The sequence below is a fragment of the Passer montanus genome, unplaced genomic scaffold (genome assembly GCF_014805655.1).
Source record: "Passer montanus isolate IOZ18808 unplaced genomic scaffold, ASM1480565v1 scaffold42, whole genome shotgun sequence".
Classification (NCBI taxonomy): Eukaryota; Metazoa; Chordata; class Aves; order Passeriformes; family Passeridae; genus Passer; species Passer montanus.
This window is the reverse complement of record NW_024369041.1, coordinates 3,026,139-3,045,652: the sequence shown is the minus strand read 5'-3', so window position 1 is coordinate 3,045,652 and position 19,514 is coordinate 3,026,139. Positions and strand designations below refer to the sequence as shown.

The 19,514-nt window shown below is 38.5% G+C and overlaps 1 protein-coding gene across 8 annotated transcripts in view; it reads right to left on the bottom strand.

Annotated features, from left to right (window-relative positions):
* Nucleotides 1-19,514, bottom strand: part of GRID1 (glutamate ionotropic receptor delta type subunit 1) — a 538,060-nt gene that overhangs the window by 199,226 nt on the left and 319,320 nt on the right. For all 8 annotated transcript variants that reach the window (XM_039719738.1, XM_039719737.1, XM_039719736.1 and 5 more), the window contains one exon: nucleotides 14,502-14,707. In XM_039719738.1, coding sequence (XP_039575672.1) covers nucleotides 14,502-14,707 — 206 coding nt within the window. The remainder of the gene's footprint in view (nucleotides 1-14,501; nucleotides 14,708-19,514) is intronic.

Here is a 19,514-nt window from a genome sequence, read left to right as displayed (position 1 = left end):
GGAAGGAAAAGACAGATAGTCCTCACCTGTGCTGGTAGAACTCTTGTTTTAGCATCAAATAAAAGGGCTGCCCTCACAAGAGAGAGCAATGGAGAGCACTTCAAAAGCCCAGTACAGACCAGGTGCAAGAGTGGCAATTTGCACTTTCCACAGATCCACTGAGAAATTTGCTGCCATTCTACACCTTGTTCAGCCTAACTGTGGTCCTTGACACCAGCAGCCTGGTGGCATGCCCTGGTGGAGCTTAAGTGACTGAGCAGGGACACAGGACTGGAGGGAAGTATCTGTTTTATCACAAGGTTTGGAAACCTCTCAAACCAAGAACATTTCTAGTGTCAGAACAGAGAAGCTTTACAGCGAGCACCAAGAGGAAAGCAAGGTCAAACTCAAATGAGGGGACTGGCACCAAAACTCTGGCTACCTCTGCTGCCAGAATTCTGGATGAATAGGCTCTACTTTAACCTTTCCAGAAGCCATAGTGCCAATAAACAGCAGCAGGAAATGCACAAACCAGCCATTTTGATACAGTTCCCTTGCACATTAGAGAACTTCATGTACTCTGGTCAACAGCAACAAAGAGCTGGAGGGAATTTACGTGGGATTTTCTTCAATAACATTTTGACATTCTTTGGGAGATTCAGCTGATGAGTGGAAATTCCCAGCTTGAATGAGGGCAAGACACATGCAGCACTCTGCTATTCCATTCCCTCTTACTCTTGCCTCACATGCTGATGATGTTAGTTTACCCAGCTTTTTAAAAGACATTTAACCCCCCCATCTTTTTAAAACCCCATTCCCTTGCCATCATTCTTGTGCAGGACCAAGGGAGAAGAGCACAAGACTGAGGGACAATGTGCACAACAACAAACAAGCAGATTCAGGAGAAGGGCAGTGCATCAGAATCACTAATTTTCCTACAAACATTAACATACGTATGGAAACCGGTCATTCTAGGTGAATAAAGAATTTGTTGATTAAGAAAAAGGCTTTTCAAAGTTTTCTCAAACACTCATTATATGGATAATTCAAACCCAAGACACTGACACAAACATCTGACTTGCCCAGTCATCTAAACTACCCCATCCATTTAGTTTGCCTTGTTCTTGTGACTTTGCTCTGATTTCTTAAGAACATCACTGGATTTTATCCTCACACTTTTGCTGTGATAGGAAGAAGTTACCCTTGAAATGTTCACATAATTATATATCTACTGCAAACAGATTCTCCATATCCCAAGTCTTGTTCTAGAAGCTTAGCAACTGTTTTAGGACTACTTATATTAACAAGTAAATAGTGAGCATTAGCAAAAGCATTGGCACATATGCTCTGATTTCCCATACTACTTTGTCCTTATTAAAGCAATTGAAACATTGCTGCATTGTTCTTTAAAGTTCATTTAGTCTTTTTAAGGACTCAAGTACCAAAGTATTTTTCTAGCTCATAAATTTTTGTTCTTTGTTTGCTTGGACTTTGTTTGGCTTGGACTTCTTACTCCAAGTCTCCATTGCTAGGTCTCCTGATCCTTCCACAAGCAGCTGACACTGATAAACAATGAAATCCAGAGCCCTTGGAAAGTTGCTGCACCTTGGCTGGAATACTTTGCTGAAATAATAGTGATTCCAATAAACAAACAGGCATATTCATTTGCAAATCAATACCAGAATGGAAAACTGAAAGGTGCCATTATGTTCTAGAGCCATTGGTCTCAAGATTTAACTGTTTGTCCACAGCCACGGAGGGCGTTCACAGCTCCAGTGCTGTGGTAAAACACAGTTCACTGTGTTCACTTTTAATTACAGCAGCCAGCATGAAAGCTTCAGTGGTTTAGTGAGATCTTGTGGGGGTTTGTGGTTTTGGAGATGTTCCTTTTTAATAAATTTTTGGTCATAGTGACAAGAATTTACTTTAGCTTTATACATAAGCAAAGCTCCCAGACACAGCTTTATAATAACTGGGTCATTACCTCTCTGTAAAGATTTATATATACTCTTAATTCTTACTTTAGATTACCAATTATAACAGTGCAAATGTATCTTATTAAGTGCCTATGTAGATCATTTTAACATCAGCAGCACTATTATTTACTGTAAGGATCTTTAAAACTCTTATTTACCACAAGTGGCGAGTCAAATCTATCACAAAGGGAAACTCTGGAAAGAGGAGTGAAATGAAGGAACAACAGAAAGACATTAATTCTCTGGCTAGCAAAGTTGAATTTCATTTTTCAAAGCAGCAAAAACCAGACCAGAGGTAAGGAATATGCACACCACACTGTGGCCACATCAGTGTGACTGCTACACCCCTGACGCATAAGGCATCTGCTATCAGCAACAGGAGTACCAGTACAGCCAGATTAATTTAAACACATCCATAGACTTCCTACTTAAACTATAGAGCCCAACACTCCCTTTTACCTTCTCAGTAACTTCTAATTCCATGTAGCCAGCCAGGCCTTTCCTCTTCAGATGCTAGGAGGACCAGCCTTGAAATGCCAGAATTGACTATTCAGCCTCAGGTTATTCACAAATTTGTTGATGCTTTGACATTGCCACTGAGTCATTTCATTCAGGATTGCTTTCCTTATCATCTGGGACTGCAGCATTCCACAAATTTCATTTGGAAACCACAAATAGCAGTTTCTGCTCAAGTCACCATTAAGCTGCAGAGAGGTCTGGGACCGAAGCCTGGCTGATGTTATCACTCACACTAAAGCATTCCTCATGTTCCCCACGAGATCTCTGCGCTTTGCCAGGATACAGCTTTTCCCTGCTCACTCATAGTAATAGTTTGATCTTTTTTTTTTTATTTTACTTTTTGTGTCTTCATCATTCACAGAAAAATCAGGGCTGATGAGCCTCAGTAAGGTAGTTTTTCTATGCTGTTCCTGTTCCATTTGACCAGCATTGCAAGTCCCCTGCATGAATAATGCCTAGTTCCAAAAGGCTTTTGAAGACACAGTTCTTCACCCAGTTTATGCTGAAAGGCACCAACACTATTTGCAAATATCGGTAGAGCACATCAGAAATGGGAACGCTCTTAATGAGCTGAAACAGAAAAACCCTGAAGACTTTGCATTCTTTGTTTCATTTCTGCTCCAATATCTTTATTCTCCTTTTCAGCTTCACAAAACACAAACATTTACTCTCTGTTCTTCTGTATTTCCAGACATATAAATTCCTTCTTAAGTGACTGACCTGGGCATGGTATAACTTGCAAGTTGTACATGTGTATATATATAGATACAAAATACATACTGTATATATGTATTTTTATATATATATATTTATATAACATAAGCACATATATTTTACTCAGACATGCTCAGCACTAAATATAATAGCTATAAATTGACTCAATTAAGTAATTATTAAGTAATTTTACGGGGCCTTAGACTTCTCTTTTTGTTACTATTTTGTCTCCTTGGTACTATTTTTAGCACTTGTGCATGCTCAGATTTTTTCAAACTGGACAGTTCCACTGCTTATTTGCCCTGGATGCTGTACCCACCTTATTTACACAGGGGCATTTCCAGTGTAAGGGTACCTGCTGTTTATGGGAGCCATCAGGGATGAGTCTGTCTTGAACTGCGCACTTTTATTAAGAATTCATAACTATATCCAGGCTGAAATGCTCTATTTTCTAGGTGGTTCTTACTCTCAATCAAGATGCATTCAGAACTGACATTGATTTTTAAAATACCTTGAATGCTAGTACAGTTTAGAAAATGAACACTGTGGTGCAATGAGTTTTGTTTGGAGGACTTTTTAATGTGTTGATCTACATCTCAAAATAATTCTATATTCTTTAATAAAATTATGAAAAACCTCCTTAGGGAACTTGTAACATTTTCAAGTCAACATACTTCCATTAAACACACAAAGTCACTGTCATACACCAATGCTTTGGGTTTTTCCCTTTACAGTATTATCTAAAAATAATTTTAATGTGATTTTTTCCTTTGGAAAGCTGGAAGCAAAATATGAATTATATATCAAGACCAATCACTCAAGGTGCTTTCCTAAAGAGTGTCCTTGGAACCCAGTTGCTATTTGCACACACATTAATAAAGTGCAAAGCTTTAAATCTGATTGCTTCAAGTTAAATGGATGGGTCAGTGCCAAGCAAATTGATCTCTTTCACAGTGCTCAGTCTATAGCGAACTATAACTCCATAACAATGAAAGGACTCCATTCAATAAATAAAATACAGACTTTTAAAATTACCTGAGCACCCCTTTAAATGCTCTGTAGGACTGCATGTGCAAGCTGCATTGTTTACCTGAAGCTAAAGCCAACAGACTCTATTCAAAGAGAGTTTTAATATTTGACACAGCATGTAGGGATTAAAGGCCTCATGTCTGAAAAAAAAAGATCCCTGGACTGACAGGACAATCACTTCTCTCAAATGAAACAACCAGGGGTCAATGGTGGCAAAGACATACCTGGGAGTATCAAATGAAAGGATGACCTTTTGGGCAAGGTCTTGGTTTGACATTTAGAACTTCAATCCCTGTTTCAGGAGAACTCAGTAAATTGCCTACTTTCTCTGTAACCCCATGCCCCAGCTGGTAAAAAAGGGACTAATGACCCTCTACCTCCACATTTAATGTTCTGTAACGATAATCATCAGGTACCTGTCTCAAAAAGAAGAGATCAACCTCGGAAACTGATCTTTGAATAAAAGCTATGAAAACATATCTTAACAAAACCCTGAACAAGCAGTGAACAAAAACAATGGCGAAAACAGCAAATGTCTGTACAGAAACCTGATTATACTTCTTTCTCTGCAAATTTAAGCAAGAAGACTTATTCAGTAAAAAGGTTTTACTAAAAATGAAAACTATTAGAAATTATCCTTAAGACACAAAGTCCTTCCCCACAAAGGATACTGTCAGAGCCACTTTTATTCACTTAGCCCTCACACTGCAAAGGAAATGCTCCAAGACCTGAAAAACTCTTTTCTCTCTCAGAAAATTTTGCACACAGCAGAAAAACCATGTAATTTCTAGTGTCTGCCAATATACAGCTTTGACTGGAGGACAACACACAAAGCAGCTGCATATTTGATAAGAGCTGCAAAGACAAGCGGAGCCCACTCCTAATTTGTGACCCTGGAGCTCCCCCAGTGCCCATTTAAAAAGGTGATGTAAACCCCAGCTCACACACAGTGCTCCCAGGCTCCCAGCCTGTCCCTTCATCCCACATGTCCAATGCCTTCCAGCCTTTGGAACCCTTGAATACATCTTCCACATGGCTGCCCTCACAACAATAGAAGAACTCACCACATACCTTTAAAGTAGCTTCTTCTTGCCCTGTTTCTCTCCCCTGAGACCAAAAGTGTTTTAGACCTGTCCTTTTTCACTCTCTTCAATCCCTACACCTATCACCCCATCCCTCCTCTCCCTTCCACCTGCAGACCCTCTAACACATGCTTCACTTAACTGAAACTGCTCCTACTGACATTCACTTTTTTAGCCACACTCTAAAATTGTTACTCTCCCCTGCTGGACTTGCCAGATGCTTTTAATAGGGCTGATGACATTTCTTCTTGATAAACCTCCTCTTCCCAGCACCTCTCTCCTGGTTTTCCTCTTATGACACCCCAGGATAGTCTCTCCAGGGAATACTTTCTGTGAAATTCTCCAAGTTCACAAGGAATGTCCCACATCCATTCATTCTGTAATCTTCTTTCTTTACATTAATTCCATCCAGCAAGCAAACTAGCAAAAACCAAAAAAATCCCCTGTCATTCATATGCTGATGAGTCTTGATCTACTTCTCTGTGAGATATTTTTCATATTCTGGTCAGTCTAAACTGACTGCTTTCAGAATATCCCTACAAGCTTCATGGGGATAAGATTTCTCAACTCTCTCCCTTCAAAAGGCAAAGAAAATCCTTTTTTCAGTCAAAATGGACAGCAAGAATATCAGACCTGCCAATTTGGACTACAACACAAGAGGCATCTTTGACTCTTACTTCTCATCCAGGATAAACCCAAAATCTCAGAGATTCTCTAGACATAATCTTTCTAATAAACAGGTTTTTTAACCTATCTGTAATGCAGAAATTCCTTTCCCAGCTCTGATGATATTACTTATTGATTACTTCCAAGTTCATCTTTCTGACCTTAAGAATCACAAGCTACTCTCATATCTCAGTGAAACTTCTGCTGCAAAGGGGATCTCTAACTTCTTTCTTTGATCATTTCACCCAACTCTTCATATTGCTTCAACTGCTCCCTTGTTACCTGTCACATCAAAGATATGCTAACAATCTTCACTTCCAATGCCACACAATTTTTATTCCAATCTTTCAGGTTATCTCTAACTCATCATGAAGATTCTGGCCTTAGTGTCAATGTCCTTCACCGACCCCTATTTATAAAACATTCCCACAAGTATTTTAAGATTCTTTGTTTTGTTTAATTTCTTTTCTTTTCAAAATGCTAATTTCTAAAATCGTGGCATGAGTACACTATTTGTGTCCTACAACAACATTCATCATCATTCCCCTTTATTCCATAGATATCTTTATCTGTCATTTCTTGCACACTGCAAATTCTTTAGGGGCACAAATTTATACAGCACCCAGCAAAAGAACATCCCAGTTCATAACAAGCCATTCAAGTACAGCAAGAATAAGCACATCAGCTATAAAAGCACCAGGAAAAATAATTATTGGCATAGGATTCCACACCCTTTCCAAAAGAGCTCTTAAACCCTTGCTAGTTTAGTGGTATTTGCTGCCCTCCAAGGTCCCAAGGTAATGAAGTGACACCTGGCACTTGGAGCTGATGACACTGTGCGCTGTTCCTCTGACACAGAACACTCCTTGCCTCAGGAAAAGGCAATCTCCTTGCACAGTTACCACTCTGTCTCAAGTTATAACCTTTATTTAATCAGATCTAACTGCTTGTCCTTGATGATCAAGGCTCCCAAACATTTCTCCCCTTGCATTTGCAAAGTGCTCCCTCGACCCTCTACTTTGGATTTTCTAGGAACTCTACCCTTTGAACTGTGAAGGAACAGACATAACACAACACTCAGTGTTGTTTCCTACACAGGGGGCAGAGCCCTCACACCTACACTGGGTGCACAGAACTGGAAGAGGAACCCAGCACCAGTCCTAGGATGCCTTCCTTGGGATTAATCTTAAACCCACATAAATCTCACTTGAGCTCTTCTCTCCTACAGAGCACTAAACTGTGTGCTGCCAGCAATTAGTAAAGGCTTACATTGATTTTTTAATTAGTTTGAAACTAAAAATAAGTCTTGGGTAAATATAATTTTGTTTCACGGGCTAAAAGTTGCTAAAAACCTCCTGTGAAAAGATGCCAAGCAGGTGCAAATTATTATCAGCAATTATTATTCATCCCTTCCAAGGATAATGGTCATCTTCTGTGACCTCTGGGACAACAAGCAAAATGGATCAGTGATTTTCTCAATCCAGCACAACAGGTCTAGAAGTGCATTTTATCAGGGAGATCATTGTGCAGAGTGCCATACTCCCAAGTCAGTCCCTGAGCTTAGAAACTTGGAAAAAGTCAACCTGTACCTATGATGTGTATACACTGGTGTCATAAGTTCAAAAATTCAATATTGAATAATTACAGTATGTATTTTCTAATCCTCAAAGCCAAGCTTCCCCAGAACAGTCAGATAAAAAAGTCACTAGATTTATATGAAAAAGTAAAACTGGAAGATGGTAAATAGCTTTTTAATGGCCATTACTTTTTCTGATTTTTGTAAGGCAAACATATTTTTCTCATGTACCTGTGGTGTTTCTGCCAGTGCCTTACAATAGTCAAACACTGGTATAGTGATGAAATGCAACTGCAGGAGCCTATTTTAAAATTAATCATCCATAATTAATTAGTAATATCTCCTTTCTGGAAAATTATACCTAAATTGCAGAAAATTATCCTTGCTGAGAATGATAAAGTCATCTTCAGCTTTGCAGTATTTCAGAGAAACATTTTGCATGTATTTATGTATTATAATGACCACAGATGTGTCAGAGTATTCAATTCCACTTTGCACTATACTAAAAATACAACTGCATAGGAACTTTATCCTTAAATTGCACAGTATTCAAAGAGTCACCCAAACAACCTGAAGTGAAATAATTTTGAAGGAGTGAAGGAGTAGGTGAAGAGAGGGTTAGTTTTTGATAGTCATGTTATTTTAGTGCTTACTAGATTTGTCCTGTCTCAGCTCTTGCAAAAGCCAGCACTGAGTGCTTTAAAGGCAGTATTAAAGAAAGTGGATTGACTGTGCCAGTACAACACATGCCTGTTTCCAAATCATGAATTGATCCTGTTCCTCCCAAAAACCCCAAACATAAATGCAGCCTTGCCTGACAGAGAGAATCTTCCTTATCTTGAGGTTAAATCGCTTCAGAGTTCTACATAAGAAAATGAAAAATAACAAATAATGTTGAAAAAAATAATTTGTTTAAAAAATTATTCACAACACGAATGTTAATTCAAGATTTTTTAACAATTTTTTCAACTAGATGTTTGGCAGAGCTTCCTTTGGATTTGACATCCTTATGTGTGGACAGCAACAAAATTTTGAAATGACTCATGTTTTATCAGCTGAACACCTGCAATGAAATGAGGACCCAAAAGTGCACTGAGGATGAAGCATTTGGAGCAGGAGGAAAGCCTGGTTCCAGTACATACAGATTTAATGACATTTAAAAATGCATGATCCTCTATGTATATGCACCCAGTCATCAGATTGAGAACATGAGCAGAGAAATCAGGTCCTTTCACATCAGACATCATTGCTGACACTGAGAGACTTGGTAAAAATGCCAATAAAGCAGTATTTAGACTCAAAAGGGCTTTTTTGTACCTCCAGCCAGTGCATCCAATTTCCGGGGTTTTTTTCTTTTTGCTCAACTGACCCATAAAGCCTCACCAAACTGCTAACAGTTATTGTTAGAGATACAAAACTGGACACAAGCCTCCTGCCTCTCATGATTTCAACATTCAGGTTCAAAATTTCATGCAACATTCTAGTGGAGTAAAAAAAAAAAGTAATTTAACATTATTGTCACCTCTACCTGCAGTAATAAAAGGAATGCCATTTAAATGAAGCTATGCAAGCAATTCATAAAGTCATTTGTTCAACAATTTTCCCTCCTCTTCACAGTGTCTACAAATCCATGTAATTGAGTGTTCCAAACACATTTGATTGGGATCCCTGTGAGCATAACCCCATCCCTTGGATTAGTCATTGTGAAGAAAAATGTAGGAGGGTTTGTGTTTTGGGAGGTTTTTTGGCCCAGTGGAAAGAAACTTGCTTCAAAGCCAATTTATCCCAGAATGGGAGGGCTTTGTTTACGCTTAAATTTTAGCAATTCAATGACGTTTGCTTGGGCTTTAATTATAATTATTATTCTCTTTAAGCACAAAGAGTCTAAGAATATTGAAAATGTAAACAATAGCAGACAAGATTTTAGCTCTAAGGAAGAAATAGAACACCAGAGGAGGATTTAGAGAAATAAGGCAGGCATAATTTCACTTGAAAGAAGAATGTATTATTTCTACAGTTCTGTTACTAGCACTCAGAAATCACTAGCAGCTCTTTAAACATATAAATTGCCTTCTAGAAACAGAAGAGGCATATTTTTTTCCCAAAATAATTCAACAATATTTCGAGATGTTTATGTACTGCATATAAAACAGAGATATGGACTAATATGTTGAATGTTTGTGACATAAATAAAAATTTTAAAAAAGAGAGAGATGAAGTGCTAAGTGCTAGAAAATTAATATTGAACTTTTTTCCTGTTAAATTCTGAGAAGTGAATGTCTCTGGAAAACTATTTCATACAATTGCTTGTGGGTGCAAATTGTTCAAGATGCCATAAATACTTCACTGAGCTCCAGTCAAGTAACAGCATGTCACCAACTGCAGAAGGGAAGAGAGAAGGCTGGAGCACAGATCTCTAACATGTGCCTGCTGAGAGTGCTCTGGGAGAAAGGAGATCAGCATCTTCAGTGGCCAGGATTGAAGGAAGTCCACAAATCACTGTGAAATGACCCCAAAAGCCCAACCCAAAAGCAGGAACTCTAAAAGGAATCAGTCAGAACACTTAGCAGGAACTAGGGTGAAAAAGAAACAGAGAAGGCTTTGCTTTCCAATGAGGACACTGAGGTGATTATATAAACAGGGCAGAGATAAATTACAGCTGTTTAACACAGTGTTATACTGGAAATTTTTAGCTTCAGCTCAAATTGGAATTGCTGTGATTCACATAACCCTGCCACACTGATAAAGCAGTTTTGTATTAATTTTTAAAGGAATTAATCTGCTCTCTTTCATTATAGTCTTCTTGTTTTAAACTTGCTTGCTATCCTAGGCACGCAGAGAGCTCTGCTTTAGGCTGCTGTGCTGCAGGGATATGCATACAACCTTCCTGCAGCTTACAGGCAAGGCAGGCTCACAAGGAACTACAGCACCTTCAGAGATCCACCTCAACAAAAACATTTTTCACTTTAGTGAACCTGCCAAAAATACATGTAATGCTGAGTTAAAGGTTTTTTGTAAAGCAGATAATGCCTTCTATATTCAAGTCAATAACTACATGCAACTGGGTTACAGCCTCCATTTCACTGGTGTTCAAAAGCAAAGGTTTTATAGAAATACTGCAAAGGAGGAAGAGTCAAGTCTATGAAGCAATTGATATCACCTATATTTATAAAGACAAATCCTATTAAAATAGATATCCCAAATAAACCATGTGTTCTTGAAGAATTAAGAAACCAAACCCTCCACAGAGGTCAGGAACTGCACACCTGCCACAGGAAACTTGACAAGTGCTGAACTACAAGATCTTTTCCTCCTCTTCAGATAGGTTGTATATAAAAAGTACAAAGTCTAAACTTATTCACACAACACATGTTTCCTGGCAGGTCTTCAGGAGGGCTCCTGGGTCACCTAGAACATCCTGCACACCAGTTCAGGACAAACTGCTAGCCTGATTTACCAGTGTTTTATCCAGTGAACTCTTGAATGCCCTGCAGGATGATGCCTCCCTGAACTCTCCTGCCCAGCACTCCCATTGTCCCACTGACCTCCCTGTTAGAAAGCATTCCCTGTTTAGCTGTGGGTCATTACTTCCTGTTAGATATCCCATGAACACCTTAAATAATTCCTCCTCCTCCTCCTCCACTCCTGTTTCCTCTCAAGTGCCTGGCAGCTCTATTCCCCCAGGCAGGCTGTATATAGCCTGTTCCCGAGGCCTCTCCTCAGAGATCGTGCTCTCCCATCCTTTCATCGTTTTTGTCACCTCTTTGAACTTTCTTCCATTTATTCATTTCACTGTACAGACCTAATGAGAAAAGCAATCCATACAAATAATGCCTCTACTTGCAATTGTAAAAACATATTCATTGCTAATTGAAAGAGGCAGGTGAATCCTCACCATCTCAAGGAGGGAGCCTTTAGGGTCTCAGACTCTTATATCTGGGCCAAAGAAACAAACAGAAAAGGTAAAAGTGCTAAATCTTCCCATTTCTGAATTATTCGTTTTTCTTATCTCCTTGCAAGAGGATCACATATTTTTCAAACTACAAATTTGTTTTCCTGGCACACATACACCTGTTACAATTGAGATAAATATATCTGGGATTTCTGCAGACGGAGAAAGGAACATTTTTATCAACTGTTTAAGGAGGGACACTCTTTAGATTACGTTTGCTTCAGTCCCTAATTGCCCTTTTAATGCATAACCTAAGATAGTTAACGTTTTATAAATGCATTTACCATCCCTATTGTAAATAAAGGCTGATTCTAGGTTTATAGCAATACCATGGAAAAGAATTTTTTCCATCTCCTCTCCATTCTTACAGTCAAAGCAGTTTCATAGCAAAACACTAAATCTTTAAAATTTACAAAAGGTCAATAATTTTTACTGCAGTAACCTTGACACATGACAGAACCAGTCACTGAGATGTTATGACAGTTAAATGAGAAGAATCCCTAAATAAAAATTACAGAAATTGAATTCTTCCACAATTCAGAAGTTGTTCACACATGAGATGGCAGAGTCCCCTTACTTTGTACATCCAAAATCAGACAAGATCTCTCTGGCCCACCCAAGAGATGATGAGACTGAAACCCAGACACGTATTTTTAGGAAGAAAAATATACCACTTGCAGTATCAAACAAGGCAAAATAGATCTTGTATGAGCTTCCAATGGCTGGTATCTTCTGCTAAGAAAAATCTGTTAAATCTGTTTATTTCAGGTTTCATAATCCAAATACTGTTCTTATTTTTGTTCTGCATTTCACAAGAGGGTTGGTATTCAGCATCTGGTTTTCATGAAGATATGCTATTAGTCAACATATTTAAATAAAAATCTGTTTCAAGTTTGTCAGACAGTTTTCCCTAATACAAAATATCAACTCAGCAAAAGTGAAAATCTTAGTAAGAAGCCTCTTTTTCACATATTTTCCATTTCCAGCTTTAAAACCTCTTTGTTCTTCAATTTCTTTTTCTAACTGGAGTTAAAGAAAAAAGAAAATAAATATGTGCAAAATCTAAAAATCATACTCTTACATTTTATTCTAGCATTGCTACTTAGGTTTTTTCCAGAGGGCTTTTTTTCCCCAAAAACTGAAAAAAACCCTCAAACAATTCCAAGGTGTAGAGTGAGATTGATAACAACAGCAGTCAGTATAGGGCAATATGGTACCTATAGTAAAAAATACCAGCTGTGGAATTGAGAAAAGCCATCGAAGGAACATACTGCCACACACTGTGAATGATGCATTTCAGCAAAATACATAAAAGTGCGTATTTCATTTAAGCTGCAGGTTGTTATTCTAGACTCCATGAAAATATGCTGCAGATAATTAGTTGCACTTATTGACTGAGGTACCGAAGAACTCATTGTAACTCTCCACAAAATAGAAGTTCAGCCTCTGCCTTGGAAAGATTCCCCCCTACGCTCTTCACCTCGTGTCTTCAAGCCTTTGGAGAATTCCTTTCTAAGATTTAAATTTTTCTCTTATAAAGTTTTTCTGAATCAATCAAGATTCAATACAGGAAGATTGCCAAATAAATTACTTTTCATTTCTGCCCACTGTTAAACTCCTGCAGGGAGCTGGAAATATATCAGGGTCATTAGTCTTAATGCCTATAATACACAGTGCTTTAAGGTGAAGTGAGTAGTAAAAGAGTTTAATACAGTTTAATACTGGCCCCTACCCTGGAGACACCTCAGGGTTCTGACAGGGCTCTCACCTGACTCACCCAACAATCCCAGAGCCCTGTATCCCCAAGGGGGACACAACTTCCACCCAGCTGGGGTCTGAATAAAACATTTCCTTTTAACCTGGCTTGGATGGTTTGTTAGGACTCCCTGGCAATGTGCATTTCTGCTGGAGGTCTCCTATGAAAACAGCTGAGTGAGCTGTGGAGAGCTGCACACGCTTTGGGGGCTCGTAATTCCCTCATTCTTCAGCTGGAAATGCCTGTGTGTGCACAAACCTGAGGTGAATTTATCCCTCTGCTTAGTCTTTTCCAAACTACCTATTTGCCTCATTTATTTAGGATAAAATTTACCTTGTTGTTTAAAAGATCACTGATGAACACAAATGTGGATAATTTACTAAGGCTGTTATGGTAAAAAAAAACCCTAATGAGCTAATTTGAGTTTATTTTTTTTAATTTAGCAGGCTTTGATGGAGCAAAACTGATAATTGGAAACACATCCCATCCACATTTTAATTTCTTGGTTCAGTCTTTTCCCTGGTTAGTTAAAAAAATTCAAACCCCTACTTTATTGCCAAAATCTTAGCTAATAAATACACAAACTTAAACTGAGGCTCAAATTCTCATTCTCAACTCTGACATAGAAAGCACTGTAAAATAATTCATTATTTAATATTAAGAAAGCTGAATAAAACTAATTAATGCCAAAACTTAGCCCACAGCACATTAATTAAAAGTTTGCCCAACAGCTAACTCCCTGTCCTAATTAGCATCGCTGATTTCAAGAAACCACTAAGAAAAGAAGACAAACATGTAATTCCAACTTTATATTTCATAAAAATCTCTTTGATTCAATTTTCAACCATCAGTAATGTGCCCCTTTAAGACAAATTTGGAGATTTCCATAGCAAAGACAGCTCTTTCAGGCACATTATGTTTCAGTTCTTAAAGATTATTGCAGATTTTCTGATCACTTATTAACAGTGGTTGAAATCCAGGACAAAAGTATTGATAGAGAAGACAACCAGACAAAAACAATTACCTCCCACAGATCTGTATATTTTATTATATTATATAATATCTAGTCCATGTTGCCCCATTTGCATTAACCACAAAGCAAGCATTCCATGGAGCATGTGACATTTCAATCCCCTGGCACTAGAGTCTGACAATCTTATTTGACATTAAACAACCAGCACTGTCAAAATGGCAAAACGTGGGTCATAATCTTGTTTCTGAAATGTTGATGATAAAGAAACTGTGCACTGACCTCATTAATGAAAGTCTGGGCTCCCCGTGGGCTCAGGAGTAGGATGGCCCTCCGCAACGTGTCCCGGTAGCGGTTCAGCTCTTCCGTTTTCATGGTGGTGAAAAGGTTGGAAAACACTCTGCTGATGTTCCTGTCCACTTTTTGTAACGATACATCAAGTCCCAGCCTGGAGGCCTGATCGAGAAATCCCTGCAGCCCACGTATATCTGTAACACAGAAGGAGGAGAAAAAAAATAAAATAAATAAATAAATAAATTAAAAATAGAAAAGAAAAAAGCCACTGCATGAACCTCCTCCAGTTAGGAAAGCAGCACTAATTAGGTGGAAAAGGCTTTTCCTTTACTATTTTTCCTGCAGTGCTTTCTGAAGAAGAGCATTCCACAGAGCCATTTTTCATAGTGAGTGCCAACAGGGAAACTCCATCAATTACCTCTCCCTGAGGTCTGAGAACAACACTTGGGAAGAGCCAGTTCATGCATCTGGGTGGCTCTGCAAGCCTCCCCAGAGGCTCAAGGCTATGGGGTTTAACACTGCACAGATATCAAAGTCCCACCCCAACAGCATGACAGGTCAAATGCAGAAATTCAGGTCCAGATAAATAAGCAGGGGATAAATCACTCATGCCCAAATTTCTCACTTTCTATAACCTCACACAGTTGCTTTTCCCAAGGAAAAAATACAAGATCCAGAACATACACAGCCTTCCTTTTGACTCACCCTTTTTTCTCCTGTCCTAGAAATAAACTGCCTAACCAGAGGTTTACCATTTATCCATAAACTCATAAAAGAATACACAAAGCCCCAGTGTAATTACAATATATTTTAGTGCTTAAAAACAAAATAAAGTGGTTCAAAGTCAAATCAAGCAAAAAAGCCCCTTCAAAACATGTTCTTTTGAGCTCTGTGCCTCAAGTTCAGGATGATTTGAAAAAAATACATTTTCCTTAACCACCTTTTTGGGCATTAACATGAAGGAATACATATGTTCATGCTGAAATCTGCTCGTTCAAATTGTACTCAATCTTCATTCATATTCTCAGCATTTGTCTGTAATAAATGTCTGAGGTTTTATTTTGTAGTGAAATTTAGAACAAGAAAAACGTCAAAGCTTATATTGAACCAGGTTGCTCTCAAAATTAGCAGTGACTTGATCACAGCTGTACCATGTCCTTAGAAACCCTTAATTTTATGGGGAAAAATGTCTAACTTGTCATGAATAACAAAGTATTGAAGCCTCTCACGCTCATTTCTCACACTTTTGTGATTAAATATCATCTCATGGGTGAAGCCTAATGGTGAAAGATAGAGCACATTTACTGATCCAAATATGACATCTTCTCTTCAGAAAATGTCACTGTAACTAACAATCTCTACAAACTACAGTGTACCAGCTGGTAGATAGTTTGGGGTTTTTTAAATGCTGAAGTAACCGAGTTGTGACACTGCTCAAGTCAGAGGATGGAGCCCAGTCCAGCTGAAGGCAGTAGAGCTCCCTGCTGGCACCCCTGAGTGGGCTCTTGGACCAGCCCTGAACATGGTCTTTCATGGCCACAGAACACACATGTGAAGTCCTTTTCATCCCCCTTAAAAAAAAGACATCTCAGACCAAATATAAGTAATATCCTGTGAGGATACAGCAGTTTAGCTCATGAACAAGTGCAATATTTTATTTAGGGTCAACTAGCAAATGTCAGATCCAAAACAAAAACAAGCTGCCTTGAGTAGCCTCACGCCTCTATCCAAACATGAGAATGCTTGTGAATATGATTAATTTGGCTTCAAAAATCAGCTGAATTGCAGAGGAACATCAGAAATAGTAGAAACTAAGCTTGGATTGTGCCAACTACAGCAGACTCTCTACTGACATTTTAATTTTGATTTGGTTGACATGATTATCCAGCCAGGCACACCATCAGGAAAGGTGTACTCATGGGGGCTCTGTTGATCTGCTGCTTCTCAACTCAGGCAAGTCCATAGCAGCTTTCTCTCACTGTCATAAACCTCAGACTTGCTCACCATCCAAAATTCCCAGTCAGGGGGAATTAAACCCCAGGAATAGGTCTATTGTTATGCAGGTATTCCTGGAAAGCAACAGAGGACTTCAGCACATGTATAACTGCTAAATATTGCAGGTGTGCTGAAATAATGACAGTGACAAACAATTATCATTTACAGGTTAAAGCATTTCACAAAAGTTCAAAGTCAGTTTGGATTGTGTGAATTTATATTCATTAGAAAGCATTCATTACTATGTGCAAACTCTATGGATATATGTGACACAAAACACAAAGATGTTTCTTTCAATGATGTTTAGTCCTTCAAAATTACCTGCAGTGCTTAACAAGCAGTAAGAAAATTCCCTTTCTCATGGTTTAACAATGACTTGTCTTTTTGTGCAAGCCTCCAAAGAAAAGCTGTTTATAAAAGATTAACTGTGCTGATACTGCTCTGGGGGGTTTTGCCTCACGTCTTCAGCTGACCTGATGAACTACTGGTAAGAAATGTTCTTATTGACAAGTGCAAAATACTTGATGCACTAGGTAAGACTATCTGGATTTGGAAGGGCATTGTACATTCCCTTACAAACCCTTCCCCCAAGGAAAATGGACTGTTTTCCAGTTTGAGAAATGGAAAGGATTCTGAATTTTTCCAGCTAGGTGAGAAAGCAAAATCTGAGTTGGATGAGATTGTCCAAGCTTAACTGTGCAAGCACAATCTGTGAGTGTTTCACAGATAAGTGAATGTGAATTTATTCAGTGTTGGCAATTAGAAAGAACTGTGTGATGATACCTTCCTGAATGCTGACATGCCTGCTCCTACTTGACACCAGAAAAAGGAGGAGGTTTGGTGGGAATTCAAAGGTGGAAGTGGGAACTGAAGAGAATTGTTTGAAGAGGTGACTGACAACTTTAGGTGCCTACATAATGGAATCTTTTTTCACAAATAATTATTCACAACAATTACCAAGAGGGCAATCATTTCTTAAAATGTATCAGTACACAAATACACAAACACATGCCCATATGCAGGAGCATCTGTTTATAAGACATAATGAATTAAGCTCAGTCTTATTTTATCTGACATCACACAAGGAAGTGAGTGCCCTCATTTTTTTCCTCCATTTAGAAGATCACAAGTTCACGCAACACTAAAGAAAAAGTGAGCTTTGCTCCACAGCAGCTGAAACAGAAATATTCACATGGACAGTTATGAATTTCTTTCCACTTCTCATAATCTAGGACTGCAAGTCCTTTATTTTTTTTTCTTCAACACTAAAGGAAGTTTGATACAGTTCACATAGAATTTTATTAAAATAAAGGGTTCTATAAACAGTTTTGTCTGTTAAAATACAATTGTTTCCTGCCTCTTGTAATCTTAACAGTGATTTTTTTTTATTAGAAAGTTTAGAGTCTAACATTAGAGAGTTACCATTAGATACCATTAACTCTGGTCCATTACTAATGAAATAATTCCTTGTCCCCATTCATTTCACACTTTGTAGGCCAAGTATGGCAATCCAAATTCTCACTTCAGTCTAGAACAAAGGAGAGACCAGTTTGATGTAGGTACACAACCTACAGCTACCTCTGCCTTCAGTTTTACAATTACTTGCTTGTCTCAGGCTGTAGCCTACACTTGGCCTTTGAAATCACATCATCATAATTTAATTTTCTAATTGCCCCTCTGATTTGTGCATGCTCAGCATGAGGACTTTCAGAGGCAATATTTCAACATTTCCTCTCAGAGAACATCAGTTTCTTGAAGAGGATGAAACACTTTAGAAGGAAAACAGTGCTACAGAAAATGCACTTCTCATAAAGGGATCCATGACACCACACAATGACCAGGTAAGTTTACAATACTCTAGTGTTAACCACAACCATAGAATCAGCAGGCTGGAACTAGAAAAAGGTGAGACAAGTTTGAAAAAAAGGCAAATTTCTTATGACCTTTATGCCTTCTCTGTTACATCTGACCAGAGAGATAATGAAATCTCTGTGTCTGAGAGCCTTCGTCCGAATGCTGACAGATAACCCACATGTGCAGGTCTGACAACAGGAGGATAGGACACTTTTAGGGATAACCACTACAAGGAGGGAAGGAAAGCCTGATACACTGCTAAGATATGAATTCTGTCACTGTGACAACAAAACTAACGCTTGCCATAAATAAAGGGCTTTATTGTACTATAAGGAATAATGGAATATATAATTTCCTGCTGGAGGTTAGGTTGGGTACTGTGCTGCCTGATTGGAGCACAAACATAAAAGAATAGTACCAAATGTGGCATAAGCTGCCTATAAAGCTTATTGTCACCTACAAAGCACTTCATTTTTATTACATTATTTATAATCTTTTTTATACAAAAAAGTTCCTAGAGTTTACTGTAGCATTCATCTTTCATGAATTTACAGGATCTGATTCTTGGCCTTGACAAAAGAGCTTGAAGCTATTATTTCTGTGTGAAACAGCTGTGTGGCTGGGCACAGCTGGCCTTTTAGGATGGCTCATTGCAGTAAAGAATTTCCAGGAGGTATAGAGCACTATATCGTCTTTTCAACACCAGTTCCTAACCCCACTTGACAGAAACAGAGGCAGCACATGGCCAGGAAACATTTTACTTTGGGTGAAAAACAGCTGGAAGCAAACTGAAGTCCCAAGCTGGAGCCGAAAGCACAGCTGAAGAAGCAGCAGGATATAATTTCACACCCTGTCATTCCCATCCAAGCAGATTCTGCGAGGACTAAGTGTCGTCACCCAGCTCTGTTTTCAAATAACCTACGCAAATCCTTTCACTGGTACATTTGGAAAAGGGAGGAATAAATAAGTGTGAAAAACAATGAGATCAGGCAGGAGATGGTGAGGCTTGGAGTTTTCTCATTTGCAGATTGCAGGCTCTACACTTCACACTTTTTTTTCCCAGTGTCAGTTTTATTTGAGCGTTGTTTTGATGATATTTAAAGCAGTGAGAAGAGTATCAGAGAGGCTTGGATAGTTTCATTATTTTAGCAT